Genomic DNA, 17,931 nt, shown 5'->3' with positions numbered 1-17,931 from the left:
ATTTCTTTGTCATCATGGTCAATAAAACTTTATTAAACTTCTTTTTCAGACCTGTCCTTCATGTTTTCTGCTCAAGAGCTTTAGCATGCCTTTTAGCGATGCACCAGTGAAAAGGGTCTCCCTCAAACAGCGCCAGTGCTCTTCGCGACGTTCCAACCATTAGTTACCGTATATGAAAAATATTATCATACGGAAAATAAATAACGGTATTATGTATGAACCGGTATACCGCCCAGCCCTAATCTGTATCACGCTGCAACCACCGAATGTGCTTTTACAGTTGCCAACACACCTAATCATCAGCATTAACATAATTGAACCATAGCTTGAGAACCTAGCAAGATTTATGAGGTTTTTATTTGCACCCACCTCAGCTTGGAGTTATGATGACTAGAGCAACAAAGACGAGCCGATTATCAGCGGATTCATTACCAATGATTATCTTCATTGGTCATTTTGTTTGGGAAAACGTAGCTGCAGGTTCTTCTTGCGTGTGACTATTTCCTCTGATTATGAATTGAATAATTTGGGGTTTTGGTGCATTAGTTGGACGAGCTGCATCACATTTCACTCTGGGTAGACTGTGGTGGACCTTGTCTTATTTATTATTTTCTGACATTTCAAAGTGAAAATGATTGTTAGCGGCAGCACCAGTGACATCTAGATAAATCCTTAATTTCACCCTATGTTGTGGACATTACCTCAGTTAGGAATTTTGGTCCTCATATTTTATAAAAGTGTCTGCAATTCTGTGAGCTCAGCTCTGTTGTCTCAGTGGCCAGTGAAGTCAAATGTATGGCACCTTCACAAATTAACTCCATTACAGGGCATTATGGCGCAGGCAAACCTCGCTGTGGTTCAAACAGAAATGGACAAAAAGAAGAAACAAATAGATTTTATTGATATTCCTCAAAGCAAATTTTTTTTTTACACGGACCATAAATATGACAGACCAACTACAAGTGAGCATGTGTTAGTTCATTTATTCTGTTCAAGCAAAACACTCCTTGTACAGTGAAGTGGTTGAATGAATTGGTCTAAGCAGCAGGTGACAGGCTGCTATTCTATCTAGACTACATCCAGATCAGAGCTTTACCAACGGAGTTGGGAGGGGAGTGGGGGGGCAGGTGTCGCAGGTGACACGTGACGGCATTCGCAGTGCAAAGGCCGTGTGCCTTGCATTTTCCCCACTGTAGCCTTACCGTCCTGTCATGAAGTACAGTGTCTGCGCAGCATCCACAGGCCGTGTGCATTCAAAATCAAGCTGGGGTAGAGTGTAACCCAGCCAGTGGCGAACCCCCTCCCAACCCCAGCTGGGTGTCCTAGCTGTCTGTGGAGGATGGCTATAAGGATGGAGGAGAGAGGCAGTGAACCAGGTGGACAGGAGGGCGGAGATTGAGTGGGTGGATGGCTGATGTTGGATAAAGGGTTTAGTGGGTCAAAGGGGGAGTGTGTGTTCAGAGTGGGGGGTTCACAGGGTGGGGAGGAGGAATGTCCATGAGTCTTTCTGGTTCTACTGCACATTCTCCATCATCTTGAGGAATTCTGGAAAAGAAAAATGAGATGCGCCATGTCATTAATGCCACAACAGCACGAATTGAAACCCCCAATTGTAGTAGCTCAATTTGAACATGCCAGTAATGTTTCAGGCTGTGTCAACAGTTTGTAAGAGGCTAAATTAAAGTAAATAAATACATAAAAAAGACGTTCATCAAATAAATATGTCAAAGACAACCAATAGCCAATGTTAAGGTTATCAAAACTTCACCATTCAAGTACTGGACTTACTGTAAACAATACAGGAAAACTCCAATGCTGCTATTAAAAATTTAAGCCAAGTTAAAGTGGATAAGTTAGCCTAAAACCTGCATCGTCATCATCATCATGCACGTACCGTCAAAGTCCAGCATGCCGTCAGCGTTCTTGTCTCCATCCTTCATCAGCTCGTCAACCTCATCCTCTGAGATGGGCTCGCCGGTGCTGCGGATGATGAGGGCGAACTCCTCTCTGTCGATGTAGCCGTCACCGTTCCTGGGCAAAAGACAACAAACTAAATGTGTATGATTGTAAACACAAACAAGCTTTTAGAAATATGAACAAAGTGCAACCATGTCTGCAGCATCATTCAGGGCTACTTGAATCACGCGCTCTGTGAGCGCGCGCCACAACAGTGTCACCGTACTTGTCGAACACGCGGAAGCACTCCGCCAGCTCTTCCTCGCTCTTGCCGGCCTGGTCCTCCTTTAGCAGTCTCACCATCATGACCAAGAACTCCTCGAAGTCAATGGTACCGCTACCTGAGGGTGAACAAGAAGCCGTACAACTGACTAACAACGGTCAGCCCGGCGCGGCAGGACAGGGCGCACGTCTTTTGCGCACGTCTTTTGCGCACCATTTTTCGCACGAACTACTGTTAAATGAAACACTGGAGAGACCAGTTCCACAGATCTCTTTAGTTTACTGGTATAATTTATGAGAAGAAGCGTAACTGTTACTTGTATTGCATTGTAGGCTGTTGTGCAATGTGCGTAAAAATGTCTTTGCAGTTTGACTATCAGAGACACTGATACCCGTTGCTCACCATCCTCGTCGACCTCCTCGATGATCTCATCCAACTCCTCTCTTGTCGGGTTCTGGCCCAGCATCCTCATCACCTGACCCAACTCCTTGGTGCTGATGTCACCGCCACCGTCGGTGTCGAACATGTCGAAAGCGGCCTTGAACTCTGGGCAAGACAAAGGAGACGGGTCAAATTCGGAGAGTTTCATTCGAGATAGCAGTGTTGAAAGACTGTGGCTCCTGACTAAAAAAAACTTAGAAGCAGTAGGACATTACACACGTCAGCATTAAAACAACGATTACGCACGAGTTATGGCCTGTAACATATTTTACCACTTGCTGTGGCGTTGTGCTGAGCATTCTGTCCCAGTGCTACTGGCACTGATCCAACGCAGAGGAGCTCATATTGTCTCTTTTTTTTCCTCTTCTTCTAATTGAGCTCATTCTTAAAATGAGAAAAGTCGTAAGAGGTGGAACTGGAAGGGTTCATTTCACCTCAATATGCAGAGGTGAGGTCATTGTTAAAACCCCCTTGGTCGCTCGTCCTTTGTAACCTGCTTCAGATTTGGTTCTATGGTGCAAAGTAACGCGTCACTGTAGCTTTTACTCACCGGCCAGCATCTCCTCGCTCAGGTAGGAGCGGGCCTCTTGTTGCGCGTCAGTCTGGAAGAAAACAGGTGCCACGGCGTCACATCGTCATTCACTACAGGCCTCATGCATGAGTCCAGTTGAAACCCTTAGCTGTCATACGGAGTCTCGTAGCAATTTCCACGACACATAGGATGCTCATGATTGATTACAAAAATTATAATAATACAAAACGGAAATGTTAAATCCACATCAACATTTGTAAGTGTAAACTACAGTAAAGATGATACAAAATGTAAAACAAACATTGTTATTTTTTTCTAGTCACTGTATGATTTGTGTTCGTGATCATAACAATTCATAAGGTAGGCTACGTGGAATGACGTCCGCGCGCCTCAGCAGATTCCTTGCGCCGGGTGAAAATGAGTCCGGCTATTTCAGGCTCAACACATTAGGCTCGCTGTATATGGCCTGAAGACATCCAATCCCTGGGAATTTGACGCCCAAGCAGAATCCGCAGCTGTCAACCACTCTGCTTGCAGCAGCCCATTTTAAATTTGTCCAAGGATTAAGAGCATTTACAACAAACATAACTGGCCCTAACGCATGGGCTGTTTTTGAAATATTTTAATTTAAATGCGGCTGAAAATGTGCCCAAAATTTCATATTTAGGGGAAAAAATTTAAATATAGCTATTTTAAAGGAAACAAAATAGTAATCTTAACCTCACCAACAGAAGGAAACGTGGTCACTGGATTGGTTTTTACGCATTCAAATGTCCATATAATCACTCATTACATTTCCAATCCACAGGCTCTCATTAATACGGTTTAATAACTGGCTGCTTGGCTTCAACTCAGAATATTTCAACTGCTCTTTTAACTGGTCTTACCATGTTTGTGGATTAGCTTTCCCCCCCAAATATCCAAGGATAAAAGAAAAGCCCAAAGGAGTGGTCAATCCGTGTGCACCCGGACAGAGAGACTAGACGTCAAGTGAAGGTTCACACACACTTTAAACGGGACAGTCAGGTCCCGCCCCCTGCCGCTCACAGGCCATCCAGATTTAGTCTCCTGAACTTTTAGGGTTCTGGGGCCAGGGCAAGCCAATCACACTTTGGAGGGGAAAGCTCTTGTAGCAAGGTTAAGAATGTGGAAGAAGTAAAGTAGGGGCTTTTCGCACAACTTGGGGTTGTACAGGAAGAGGTAGACAAATGTACAGAGAAAAGGAAAGATGGAAAGTAAAGGTTTTTTTGAGGGGGGGAGGGGGGCACAGCTTTGCACAGGGTATTTCGTTCTCTCTTTCACCTGGTTTGTTAAGACTGGGGGGGGGGGGGGGGGGGTTGTAGGTTTTGTGATGATGGCGTTTCAATCTGGAGCGTGCAATTCAAAACCAAGAAATGCTAGGGGCTGGGCCTTAATCTCACCCAACCCTCAACCCCCCCCACACCACCACCTGCCCCCGCCTCCACTGTTTTAGCCATGCCCTGAATAGCCTGAGACGAAACAGGGACACGAAGCAAGCTCCTCCGTGCACTCCCGGTGCCACTTTGCCTGCGAAACGCAACCTGGTGCTCCTTGTATGGTGGGCAGTTCCTGAAGGAGGAGGGCCCCGGGGTGAGAGATGGGATAGGAGGATAGGATGCTCAGGAGAGGAGCAGTCGTGAAGAAAGGGGAGGGATGTCACTTTTCAGAGGTGGTGGGGGTCTTACAGGCTATATACTCAAAGGCAGACCTGTACTCTCCAAAGGGAGAATGAACTCATCTGCTCTGCGGCTGACTCTCTCAAAGCCTCTAGTGCTGGCCGGCTGCTCAGCTTCCCCTCCTCGCACACTGGGGCCTGGCCACACGGGGGCACTGATTCATGTGCTGGGACACGGCTGCATGAAGATCAGCATCACAGTGTTGCTCATGACAGACTTAGGCGGAGAAGAAACTGCAAAAGATAGGTTGAAAACCAGATCACTGAACTGTTTCTGCAGATGTCATAGTCTTCAGTTGAATGGCACAGGGAATCTATGCAAATAGAGCCATTTCAAAGTCAAGCATGGAGGCTTAGTGTGAAGTTGGGACTGGAACAAAGAGAAGACCAGTTGTAGCTGAACAGTGTATCTTAGTGTGTGAAGGGACGATGTTGCTGGTGGTGTAGATAGTGAAGGTGCATCGGTGTGTGTGTCAGGCGTTGGTTGTCAGTGTGGATGACCACTTTTCATGTGGTTGTGTGTATGTGTGCGTGTCTGAGAAGGCAGACAGTGGTCAGTGGACACAGAGATTGGATGAAGAGTGAAGCCGACGAGGAGTCAGACAAGATCAGGGGTGTCAGACATGCACGATACAATAACTGGTCAAGATGAACAATAAGCAGAAGGAGACAGTTGATTTATTTCAAAGGAACAGGACAGGATGGAGGAGAGATTCAGTTTTTAGGGCAAACTTGGGGGCTGGGTGGGGTGGGGGCATCCTGGGTGGTGTTGCATTTCTGGAGAAACAGCAGCTGCCCAGTAGACAGCTGAGTGGCCAAGGAGATGGCAGGATGGCAGTGAGAGAGTGTCTTCGTCTTAAATGGTTTGAAGGTATATTTATAGATTCCGTCACCAAGCCCCCTTCATATGGAAAGGGGAGGGGAGGGGGGATTAAAGGCGTTCTACTTGTAGCCATTTAGATATCTCAGAAAATATGACATATTCATAATTATACAGCGGGCTTTGTAGCATTTGACCTCTGCTCCGAACAGATTTCCATCAGACAGCATGCTCAACTCTCTCTCCGGGGAGCGTTCACCAAGGAATGTAGAGCCAGCCTCATTACTGGACATTCTCCATCATTTTCAGAAACTCTGGTGGGAGAAAGAAGAGGGGGCCACAGTCAGTTAACCGACCCACCACCGCTCCATCAGACTGATCAGTGACTGACTGCATAGGTTATGATGACAATATATTGTATGTTGAACTTGAACAGTGCTTCATTCCTGTCACCTTGTTTCAACTGTAATAATGTTCAAAAGATCAATAGGCTAATATCTCTTTGTCTGCTTTATTCAAGGGGAATTTCATCAAAGAATAGTTCAGCATTTTTGTAAACATATTGTGTTTATTTTCTTTCTAGAAGTTAGTTGAGAACACGCCTGCAGTTGAAGCTCTATACTGTTGATGTGTAATTTATTTATGAGGACTCCACCAAGGACCCAATTTCACACAATTTGAAAAAAAAATTCTCACAGATGAAATAACATTTCTTTAGTTGCTCAACTTGCTTTTAAACCCATGAAACTTGGAACAATGAGTCAGTCATGATGAAAATTAAGCCCTAAAAATTGGTCTTGCACATGGCCGTGGTAGGCACATGTATCATGCCCACATGTAAAAATAGAATAAATTCACAGACCTCCACCATGGAAATTTATTAAAACATTGCATTTTTTGCGTGCCTTGGCGAGTTTTTCCTGACACAGGAAGTTGTTGTATTTGGAATGCACATGGTCAGATCAACCCCAGACTCTCTCTGTCTGTCTGTCTGTCTGTCTGTCTGTCTGCCTGCCTGCCTGCCTGCCTGCCTGCCTGCCTGTCTGTCTGCCTTCCTGCCTGCCTGTCTGTCAGCAGGACAGACTACTCAACCGATTTCCATTAAATTTCGTGGAGGGGTGGAGAAGAACCCATTAAACTTTGCTGTGGATTTGGATAAACTGGCAAATACAGAACTTTTTTTTCTTCACTGTCTTCAACATGATGAGGTAGGACGTTAGCCGTGGTGGAGGTTTTCGCTCTCCATGTGCCCTTTTAGTTTATTAATTATTTTCTTTTGAAACTATCTGAGGTTATTTTCTTCAAAAAAAGGAGAGAAAAATCAATATTTGAGAAATTGATAATATCTGACAGTTAATTACAATTCTGGAGCCAAAAGTCCACAGGAGCTTATGTTGCTCAGTCTTACCATCAAAATCAATCTTTCCATCTTTGTTTGTGTCTGATTCCCCAAACATCTCATCAATATCTTCCTCTGCCACTGACTCTCCAGTGAGATGGAGGATATCTCCAAACTCCTCCCGGTCGACAAAACCATCTCCGTTCCTGCAGAGGAAAAGAAATTAAGTGAAAACTAGTGAAAACTAGTTTCTCACCCGCCTGCTCTGTTACGTAATCACACAAATTCACTGTGGCAATTCATTAAAAAGTTTTCGTTTTTAAAGTTAAGGGCAGATTTCATTAAAATTAATGCTGTATGTTCCATATAAGCCATATTTAATTTTTGAGGCTGCTAAACAAGTGCTATAGGGGTAAAAAGTCAAATCCACATATAGATTAGATAGATTTTTTTTTTTTTTACATAAATGCAATATGTTTGGGAATAAGGTGTGCTTAGGTGGAGATTTTGAGAAAACATAATAATCATGTCTCTCTCTCTCTCATTGTCGTTTGTTTTCTGTCAGTGGATTGCTACAGTAAGGGGTGGGGGGTGGAATTATGGCATGAAGTTCTATCTATCTGGAAATGCTTTCTGGCAATTATAAAATAAAAAGAAAGGAAAAAAACATTTAATAATGATAATTACCAATAAACAAAGAAGAAGAAGAAAATCTCACTTGGTTTCAAGGCATTCTGTACTTAATTTGAGAGATAGGGAACATGGAAAGAGAGGGGGTATGACATGCAACAGGGGTCCCCTGGTGTATTATGAGGTAAAATTTATACATGAAGTAGCTTAACGTAATAATGTGCATTTTAGATTAGTGCAACACAAAGTGCTTTTAAAAGTGTTTAATGATCCTGCAGGACATAAAATGTTTCCTATTCGTAAGACATTCTAACTTATTGGCTTTTCAACTTAGCCCAAACACAAAGTGTACATGAATCTTGGATGCAGCAACATATTCAAGGGTGTTTGCGTTTGGCCCTATGTTAGTGTCGATTGTCATACTTGTCAAAAATACGGAAGCATTCTGAGAGTTCCTCTTCGCTCTTTCCAGTCTGGTCCTCCTTTAACTGTTGCACCATCATGACCAGGAACTCTTCGAAGTCGATGGTACCACTGCCTGAGGAAAGGGGAGGTAAGTTCACAGCAAACTCCTCTGCTGTAATTGTGTGATGATGAGTAAAAGGCTTTGGTAGAAAGAACTAGAATAGCACTCAAAAGACAAATTGTACAATTTTAGAAAAAATGGATTGAATTTATAACCCCAGCGTGCACAGACTTTGTGCGACTAATGTTTCAAGCTCCCCTCCTTTAAAGGGGAAGAGATGATAATCCGGTACACTTTTTGTAAAAATTCAGAGAATATTTCCTTCTGTCTATTAGCAGCAGACACTACGAATCAGGGGGTTTTGGCCTTGCGGTTGTGGGTTCAAGCCCGACCAGAGCAGTAAAATCATCACCAACACAGAATCTTTCTCCAAAATTTCTGAACGCCCCTTTAATTGATGAGAAACGTGGATATGATAGCTCCCTTGGTTCTGTTTTAGTAGAGTAGAGAGTAGAGAAGGGCACATGTAAGAAAGTTGAACACGTGTAACAGCAGGAAGATTTGTTTAAGTACACACACAGATTTGCAGGATGTTATGTAAGTGAATACGTGGACTTGATAAACCTGTATGTGATGGAAGGTACTCTTGGATATACACTTGAATGAAAGATGGACAGCAGATTTTTAAATACCTCTTTCTGTACAAATGCAGATATATGCAAAAAATGACAAAAATATCTTGAAGACTGCTGTTTGCAAAATTGGAAAAATTCTCCATACTCTTTTTTACCTTCCAAATAAGAAATACATTAAAAAAAAGCAACTATATTTTTTGTTACAATCAAATATGTTAATCCTATATACAGCTGTATGCAAAGTGTTGAAGCAAGTTCCATATTTCGTTAACTTTTCAGGTGAAAAGAAATAGATACAGCCCCTGTGAACAGACATCGTATTAAACTTCAAATTTCAGTGCACTGTTTCAATTTTTTTTCTTGAACGTCTATACAACATTAAAATAAATTAAACAGTGATTGTGAAATGTGCAAAAGCTAGCAAATGCTTGCCAGATTTATACATTTTCATCCTTTTTCCTGCAGATCACCTCGAGTTTTGAAATATTTTTAAGCTGTACTTCACAGCCAATATGGGCAGCCAATACATTACGGTCACGCAAAACACAGCTTCCCCTTTGTATTCAATGAAGGCCAGACAATGATCTCACCATCCTCATCGACCTCCTCAATGATGGCATCCAACTCCTCCCTTGACGGGTTCTGGCCCAGCATCCTCATTACCTGACCCAACTCCTTGGTGCTGATGTCACCGCCACCATCTGTGTCAAACATGTCGAAGGCAGCCTTGAACTCTGGGTAAGGGGAGGAAGTTGTTTCAGTTCATAAAGTATCAGTCTTATCTAGCAAAACAATGACAAATACAACAAACTATGACTCTTTTGCTCAAATGTCACATTTTGGAAGTACAAAATGTCTTATTAAATGACCTGAAAAGGGCAAAAATGGGCTCTAGTTACAACAGTATATAAATAAAATAATAAAATAAAACTCAAAAATGTCCTTAGTAATTCATAACTGCTTATTCATTCCAAATGATTCAATCTGACTCCTTACCAACATCAGGGGCCTGTACTACGTGGCAAGGTTAATCTACTCCGATTTAAAGGGCCCATATTATGCCCCCTTTTACACAAGTTACATTGGTTTTCAGGTGTGTGAACTACATGTCTTTGCCATTCCATGTCAAAACACCTCAAGGATCAAGCCACACAGCACCCTCCTCTTTCTGTATAAACAGCCCTGTGAGACTACGGTCGATTCCAGCGCTTTTCTGCTCACTCCTCGCCCCCTCCCTTCATGTTCCGCAAAGCTCCTCCTCGCTCCTCCTCGCGTCTGCTGCGCAACTACGGCGTTGCGCTGCCATGACAACAGTCGCACGTGACAAGGCACATACACGATGTAGAGACCCGGGAGGCCCAGAACACGTTCTCCATAATTACACACAGAGCACAAGGGGCTGGGCGATACAACATTGACGACATCCCGGTCGCGAGTCTAGCTACGCCGGTAGCCGGTAGCCGGTAGCCGTGACCGACCGCCGGCAGCCGCGACCTCCGCCGCAAGCCGGGAGCCGCGACCGACCGCCGGCAGCCGCGACCGAACGCCGGCAGCCGCGACCGAACGCCGGCAGCCGCGACCGAACGCCGCAAGCAGGGAGCCGCGACCGAACGCCGCAAGCCGGGAGCCGCGACCGACCACCGGCAGCCGCAAGCTGGGAGCCGCCGCAAGCCGGGAGCCGCGACCGGCAGCCGCGACCGAACGCCGGCAGCCCCGACCTCCGCCGCAAGCCGGGAGCCGCGACCGACCGCTGGTAGCCGCGACCGACCGCCGGCAGACGCGATCTGTTTTTCCGCACTTCTAGGGGGGAGGTGCTGCTCAGTTGGGGGCGTGGTCGCCCCAGTAGCAGGAGTCAACTTACGTCACTTGACGCCCGGGCTATGAATGGCTCGTTTACAGACCGTCTGCACGATCAACCCAAACCACGAATCAACGACTCACTGTTTTCTTTTCATTCTCCGTGGGCTGGCAGACACCCCAGATAATATACGTGGAGGCAGGCTGAAAAGGTGCCTGGAGCATAATATGGCCCCTTTAACGTGGGGTTAACCACAAACCTCGAGGTTGCCAAAATCTGGCTGCCTGACTTTGAGTTAAACGCAGGGCCGGCGGCTGGCATAAATGCTTTATGCGGTTGTTTAGGTCCACAATCGCTAGGGGGGGCCACACAATCAGTGTGACTTTTTAAAAAAAAAATTAATATAGTGTATCACATCCTTCAAAGCATTTAAAATGACTGACTTTTTTTTCAATTCACTTTTTACAGTCCACAAACTTACGTTGTATTAAAAAACAAACAGGAGACCTGACAGGTACTAAGACCACATGGAAACTGCACCCAGTCAAGCTCCCGCACACACTCTCCATTCAAACAGATTCAGACAGACAGAAACTGAGCTTACAATGTCCAAACCCTGACATGACAACAGACATATGACATTTCTTTCAAAGAAAGAGTGTGAATGACGTCTTCAGACACAAGCTATATTAAGCTAGCTGATGTTACATTACAAATATTCATAGTAAGATCATGTTGGCATATGGATATCTCTTTTTAAATGTCTTCAAGTTAATCTTAGATGGCCATAGAAACTGCCATTGTTGAACTGCTGTTATTTTATACATTTCAAATGAGCACAGCAAATCCAGACCAGCCCCTCTTCCCTCTCACCAAAGAACCAGCACATGGCTAATTAATATGAACGTCAATGACATCATCAGACCTTGCCATGAAATTCAACACTGCACTGAAATTAAATGAGGGTGGGGGTCAGTGTTCATACAACCACAGGTTGTAGGATATTCATGGTGGTGATCATCATTCATATCCATACAAACTGTGTGTTTATGATTAAATTCTTTACCACAGCACACAATTGTTTAGGAGAGTATAAAGCCTCAAAGTTCATCAGATTGATGAATTTAACTTTGAAATGTACATATTTTTCTTCCGGGGAAGCATGTCCCCGGACACCCCTAATGAGTTTGTATGTTGGAAACATTTGGCAATAATCTTACTACACAATTCAGTACAATGTGTAACAAAGGTCCAGTCATTTTTAGACAATTTAAAGGACAAGTTATACATCTTTTGGGGTCTATAAACTACAATGATTTTTTTTCCCCCTGATCAAAAGTTCACTTATTTGTTAGGACTATTTTGCACTTTCATTTAAATTTTTCATTTCTATTTATTTGTTTAAATATTTAGGTCATTTGGCTTTATTTATCAACCTTATTGTTTGCAAGTTTGCTGCTTTTATAGTTTAAATATGTTGACTTTATTATTTATTATTATTATGAAGGAAGTAGGAGGTTTGTTGTTAATTAATTAGTCCATCTTTTTATCTGTATAAGTAGTGTGTGTGATTTTGTGGTTGAGCTGGTAGTGTTTTGGGGCCACAAACAAAATCTTGTTTGGGGCCACCAAAATCCTAGGGCTGGCCCTGGTTAAGCGGTAAAACGAAGGTGGTTATGTCAAACTCTACTAGTGATGCCTATTCACAGCTGGTAAAAAAGACTAAGTATCAATTTCTAATGCACCTGCGTGAAGCTGCTTTGTTATTATCCTCCAATAAAAAGTGTTCCACATCTGTGTTGCTCTATGTAAACAAGAATTTTTAAAAAGGTAAAGGAAAGTAAGGAGAAAAAAAAGTCCACAATGCGCAGCACAGAAGCTGAACCACATTGAATGTCCATATTTTTGTACTGTAGGTTTTACAGACGAGAATCAAATCAATGAAACCTTATTACAAAATGTCTCTTTTATTTCAATTTTATTTCAAATGAGCATCTTGAACAAGTGCAAAAAGTGCAGGCGCAGAGCAACAGGTTTTATAAAATCATTGTGGGAGAAATGAAACTGTTCATGCTGCGATGAACTGTTGTAAAAATGTGATGTGGACAAAAAAATTTAAGCAACCAATAAAATCTATAATAGTTCTCATCATTATTACTGAGTACAGATGTAGTCTACATTTATAAAAAATAACTGAACTGGAGGAGAAACCTCCTGCTGAGGGGGCAATCAGTTCTGACCATGGTGGTAATATCAAATCAATTGTTTTGATGACATGGTTTAATTAAAATAATTTGATGTAGTTCTCATGTCTTATGTACAGTTCAGGGGAAAACTATTGAGTTTCCATTTTAATAAAAATTAAATCGGCCATCTAATGTGTCTTTGTCCTGAATATTACATACATAGAATATAACAAAGTAATCATGTCAGTTCAAATAGCATATGATCAAATACCTGAACATTGATGATGTGAAATAATTTCCGATTCATAATCCTCTCATGTTCTCCTATAGGAGCTTTAATGTGTGAGCAATAGTTGGAGCACAAATAGCAGCATAATAGTCAACAGCACGAATCATTATCATGAATCCTTTAGTAAATAGATTTTCTTTATGTAGGCCTGCTACTATGCATATTAAAAAAGGCTGGCCTTTTTTTATATACTGCAAATCCTGTGATCGTATAAAAGCGTTATTGATCTTGAGAACATTTAAATGTACAGGGAGAAATGTCCTCTGGAACTGAAAGTTGTCAAAGATAATGAATATATCTTTCATAAAGAACATCACTGGGGTGTCCCGTGGATTCTGGCAGTCTCTAAACCCACTTTAGAGACGTTTACCCACTTGGGGTGACTTCTCATTTCCTGTAGATGTTAATATCAGCATCTTCTTGTAAGGCTAATTGGATTTCTAGAAACTAGTAGTTATTCAGTAACTGACTACATGACCCAACCCTACCGCTAACTACGTAGTGGAGGAGATGGACTGACCTGCAATCATCTCCTCAGTCAGGAAGGAGCGGGCATCGCTTTGGGCATCGGTGGGCTTAAGAAAAAGAAATGAAAAAGGGGAAGGGCAGTGGTGAAAGGATGAAAGAGGACATGGGCAGAGAGAAAGGTTATGTCTCTCATCTTCCATATACTGTACACTTGCAGCTGCACAGTCATGTCACACATCTAATGACCTAATACCAGAGCATTTTATAAGAATATCTTAGTAGGCTAGAATACACATTTTATTATGTAGTAATGATGCTACAGCGTAGTAATGACTAATGAGTACCCTTGTATCAATGTTGCATTAGCTACCGAGTACTCATGTGATAATGTATCAATGACCAAAAAGTATGCGATAATGACTAATCAGCAGTCATGCGATAATGTAGTGATGATAAAATAATCTAGCAGTGATTACTGCATACTTGTGTAATAATGTAGGAATGACTACTGAGTACTATTTTAGCAATGTTGCGATAACTCGTGATAATGTGACAATGACCAATGAGTAGACATGTAATAATGTAGCAAATATTCAATAATTTGCTACGTTTAGTGATTAATCATGTAATAATGTAGCAATGAATACACAGTGCTCATTTAGTAATGTAGTGATAACTAATGCATAATACTGTAGTAATGGTGTCATCATATAGCAATGACTACTGAGTACTCTTGTAAACATGTAGTAATGACTAAAGAGTACTCATGAAATAATGTAGTAATGATTTAACAATGGGTACCAAGTACCCAGGTGATGATGTATTAGCGACTAATATCCATGTGATAATGTAATTCAGTAATGTAGTCATGACTAATGAGTACTCATGTAATCATGTTGTAATGATGTAATAATATAGCAATGCCTACTTAATTTTATAGGATTTATAATATTCATAATAATGTAGTTATGATGTTACAATGTAGTAATGATTACTGAGTAGCCATGTGATGATGTATTAGTGACTATTTAATAGTCATGTGTTAATGTAGTAATGACTACGGAGTACCCATTTAGTACTGCAGTAATGGCTAATGAGTGATATGATAGTAGTAGTAGTAATGATGTAATATAGCAATGCCTACTGAGCACCCCTATGACAATGTAGTAATGACTACGGAGTACTTGTTTAATAATGTAGTAATGACTGTGTATGCATGTAATATCTATTGAAATAAATAGTTTGTAAAGATGTAAGAAAAAACACATTAAAATCCAAACCTTCAGCAAAATCCAACCTTTCAGAATATTTTGGGTAATCATAACTCAAAGTCTGTGTTTCTAGTAAACGCATGATAACACATGTATTTCTGCACGTTGTTGTATAGCTAGAACACTAAAACACTGGTATCATCCTTCCTCCTTAAAGATAACCTTTGTTTTTCCATCCAGCCTGAATAAACAAAAGGAGAAACCTAAAGTCAGAGACAGAACCATTATGAACTCAGTGACAGCCAATGACTGGAAATAGTGTTAGGTCAGGTAAGAAGTCATGTTTAATCCACCCCCAGCTGTCTGCACAAGTTAATGGTTCTTAAAGGGGAATGCTGTTCAATAGAACAGTCACGAATCACAAATCTTCACATTATTTCTTTACAGGAAGAGAATAGTTGAGGTTTTATACTGATACTGGTTTTGATGAGTCTGGACCAACCAGTTACTCTACACCTGTCTTGTGCCAGATGCTGCCCTAAGTTTTTTAAGAAATATTAACTAGAGTAATTCAAAGTGTAACAATACCAAAGGGATCCTTAGCTCAACTACTAGTCCTCTTTACTTGTTATATAAACTCCTCTTCCTCTGTATTTTCAGGAGACACAAGTTATGTTCCTTCTTTCCACATTTGCTTTACTGAACCTCATTATTATAAAAATAAATGGATGGTCACACAATCCCTCTCATTAGTTCTCTTTAAGGATTATTTTAAAGTGAGACTAGGATTTGAGAGGGATTCTTTTCAAGGTGAATGTCCTAAATTGGGACACTGAGAAAAGGCAGCATGTCTTCTCACTTTACTCAGCTGTGAGTTTTCTATCTTTAGTATCGCCCCCTCCGACCTAAATATCAATCATATTATGTTTAGTTACAAAGCGATGAAAGACAAAAGCAAAGCAAAGTCACATCATTCTGTGAACAAACTGCAAAGTGGAGTTACAGAAGTTGAACATGTGAACAGAGGTTTCCAACAACAGGTTAGGAAAATTAATTTTCATGTCTGGCAAGTATTATGAAAAACAAGCGGCAAAAAAGAATTCCCAAGAATCCCGAGAGACAAAGCTGAAATCCAACTACGCTGCAGATGAAGAACTGCCGGATGACTGAGGGTGAGCAGAAAAAATTGGATTTTGCTTCATTTAATCTTCTCCATCTTCTGCCACATGGATTTCAATCCTCAGTGGAAAACAAAAGCGAATCTTCAAAAACAATTCAAACTCAAATTCCTTCTTCTCGTTTCCCCCTTTACCTCCCTCTCAGTTGTCGGTTTCTTACCATGGTGGCTGGCTGTGCTGAACAACAGACACCGGAAAAAACAACAGACGTCTGGGAAATAAACCGCCGTCAAACACAGTTCAGGTGGCACTGTGGCTTTTACTCTCCTCCCTAAGTACCCTCTCATCCCACTACACTTTTACTGAAAATGATCAGGATTGGGCAAGAGCCCCCCTCCTCAGATCAGAGCCAGCCAATCAAAGCCAACTTTAATTTGTGCCCTCTTACAATCGCCTCATGGACATCCCCTTGTGTGGCACACTCTCCTATCCCCCATATTTAGATAACAGACAACCTCAGTGACATTGATCTTTAAAAAAAAAGAAAAACAAAACAGGCACTGCAGGCATCAGGCAGCTGGAGGTTATTTTGGCAGCGGATGAACTGGGCATCTCAGTGCAGATGGACACTTGATTTCACATACTGTAGATGAACCAGAGAGCACACACACACACACACACACACACACACACACACACACACAAAGATTAACAGCTCCCTGCATGCATGGATTCCCGGCCCCTTTCGGAGTGTCTGTTAACCCATCTATCTGCCCGTCTCCCTGTCCTCACCGCTGCGGACTTGCCCTTGCACTTATGACATCTGTAACTTAAGAGGTGTGCGATGGACTACATCAACCATTTTAGCTATTGGTTTCTCACCCCAACAACAAGTCAACACACACAAAACATCATGTGGCAGCAAACAGGCAACCCAGGTAGAGATTACAGCTGAGAAAGGGGTAACGTTTAGAGGAGAGCTTTTTTGAGTTTTATTGATATGGATAACACCACGTTTACCTATGTTTTTATATTCATACACATCATGAATCCAGCTCACTTTTGTACTGTGCATAGTTCAGGGTCTTGTGTTAAATTTAACACTTGCTATCCCATTGAAATCTATCTCTATCTCTGGAGAGTCTACAGCAATGCAAGTGCTTGTAAAACTGTGCTCAGCTAAAAGCTAACTATGACTGACAATGCTATTCAACAGGAACTGTCCACCATGCTCATTGCTCACCATCTTAGTTTAGTGTTAGCATGTTTGATAATTAGCACCGATGGGGCTGAATGATATGTAAAAAAGGATCACTAAATTTATTACAATTCACCATTAGGATGAATGAATGAACACCAGAGTTTGTGGCAAAAAAACCAAAATGAGGAGTTTGATTTGTCAGAGAGATGCAATCCAAGGATTCCTTCTAGCTTCACACCACCAAGTGACTCATGATTCCCTGATGATCTTGGTGTTCACACTGGAATTTTAAGCAGAGGCAAAGGCTCCACAGCTCAGATCTCTCACTGGAAATCTATTTATACCCACAAAAGTGTTTCATTGGCATGGAAACATAAGCTGTGGTCGCTAATAATTTATCAGGCCTCTTATCATGAAGTTAATAATCATGCTCATACATGTTCAATTGGTTATTGACAAAATCATTATTGGAATTCAACAGAAAAAAAGAAGAACAACGAAACCTTTTCGTCATAAAGATCCAGTGTGTAGTATTTATAAGGATCTGCTAGCAGAATTAAATCTAATATTCATAATTATTTTTTCATTAGTGTATAATAGACTGAAACTAAAAATCCTTCTGTTTTCATTACCTTAGAATGAGCCCTTCATATTAAACTAATACAAACCAAACATCGGTTCCAGAGAGGGTCTTTTTTTATGCTTGGAACAGTAGGGGTGATGGGAGAGGATTCAATTGGTTGCAATCTACCTCTTCACCTCTAGATGCCACTAAATTCTACACACTAAACTTGTAAGGGCTCTGGAAGGCTTACCCAGCAGTTAGTCGAATGAAGATGAAAATAAAGCTTCACAAGAACATAAAATAACCCTACGGAAAGTACGAGGAGCAGGACGGATAACTTGAGTAAACTTATATTTT

General features: G+C 41.7%; 2 protein-coding genes and 1 long non-coding RNA gene across 3 annotated transcripts; 1 reads left to right on the top strand and 2 right to left on the bottom strand.

Annotated features, from left to right (window-relative positions):
• Window positions 1-879: 879 nt before the first annotated feature.
• tnnc2.2 (troponin C2, fast skeletal type, tandem duplicate 2) lies at window positions 880-4,194 on the bottom strand. Its single transcript, XM_035645796.2, has 6 exons — window positions 4,040-4,194; window positions 3,171-3,222; window positions 2,582-2,725; window positions 2,183-2,297; window positions 1,895-2,031; window positions 880-1,545 (listed from the first exon to the last, which is right to left on the bottom strand). Exons 1-6 carry the CDS (start codon window positions 4,040-4,042, stop codon window positions 1,514-1,516), a joined length of 483 nt encoding a protein of 160 aa, XP_035501689.1. The 5' UTR covers window positions 4,043-4,194; the 3' UTR covers window positions 880-1,513.
• Window positions 4,195-5,508: 1,314 nt separating this feature from the next.
• LOC118317249 (troponin C, skeletal muscle) lies at window positions 5,509-16,166 on the bottom strand. The gene is made up of 6 exons (XM_035645795.2): window positions 16,029-16,166; window positions 13,532-13,586; window positions 9,329-9,472; window positions 8,061-8,175; window positions 7,077-7,213; window positions 5,509-5,982 (listed from the first exon to the last, which is right to left on the bottom strand). Exons 1-6 carry the CDS (start codon window positions 16,029-16,031, stop codon window positions 5,951-5,953), a joined length of 486 nt encoding a protein of 161 aa, XP_035501688.1. The 5' UTR covers window positions 16,032-16,166; the 3' UTR covers window positions 5,509-5,950.
• LOC118317252 lies at window positions 7,210-9,680 on the top strand. The gene is made up of 2 exons (XR_004795374.2): window positions 7,210-8,190; window positions 9,204-9,680. It is a non-coding gene; the product is annotated as an uncharacterized LOC118317252 (long non-coding RNA).
• Window positions 16,167-17,931: the final 1,765 nt, after the last annotated feature.

Source organism: Scophthalmus maximus, chromosome 3 (genome assembly GCF_022379125.1).
Source record: "Scophthalmus maximus strain ysfricsl-2021 chromosome 3, ASM2237912v1, whole genome shotgun sequence".
Taxonomy (NCBI): domain Eukaryota; kingdom Metazoa; phylum Chordata; class Actinopteri; order Pleuronectiformes; family Scophthalmidae; genus Scophthalmus; species Scophthalmus maximus.
The sequence above is the reverse complement of the archived record's forward strand: the minus strand, read 5'-3'. Positions and strand labels throughout refer to the sequence as shown.

What these genes read in the sequence shown, in the direction of transcription:
- LOC118317249 (XM_035645795.2), bottom strand. An exon ending in TGCTTCCGTATTTTTGACAA is followed by an intron (nt 7,214 to 8,060) that starts GTATGACAATCG and finishes TTTCCTCTGCAG; the next exon opens with GAACGGAGATGGTTTTGTCG. An exon ending in TGGAAAGATTGATTTTGATG is followed by an intron (nt 5,983 to 7,076) that starts GTAAGACTGAGC and finishes TTCTCCCACCAG; the next exon opens with AGTTTCTGAAAATGATGGAG.
- tnnc2.2 (XM_035645796.2), bottom strand. An exon ending in GAGCGAGGAGATGCTGGCCG is followed by an intron (nt 2,726 to 3,170) that starts GTGAGTAAAAGC and finishes TGTCTTGCCCAG; the next exon opens with AGTTCAAGGCCGCTTTCGAC. An exon ending in TGCTTCCGCGTGTTCGACAA is followed by an intron (nt 2,032 to 2,182) that starts GTACGGTGACAC and finishes TCTTTTGCCCAG; the next exon opens with GAACGGTGACGGCTACATCG.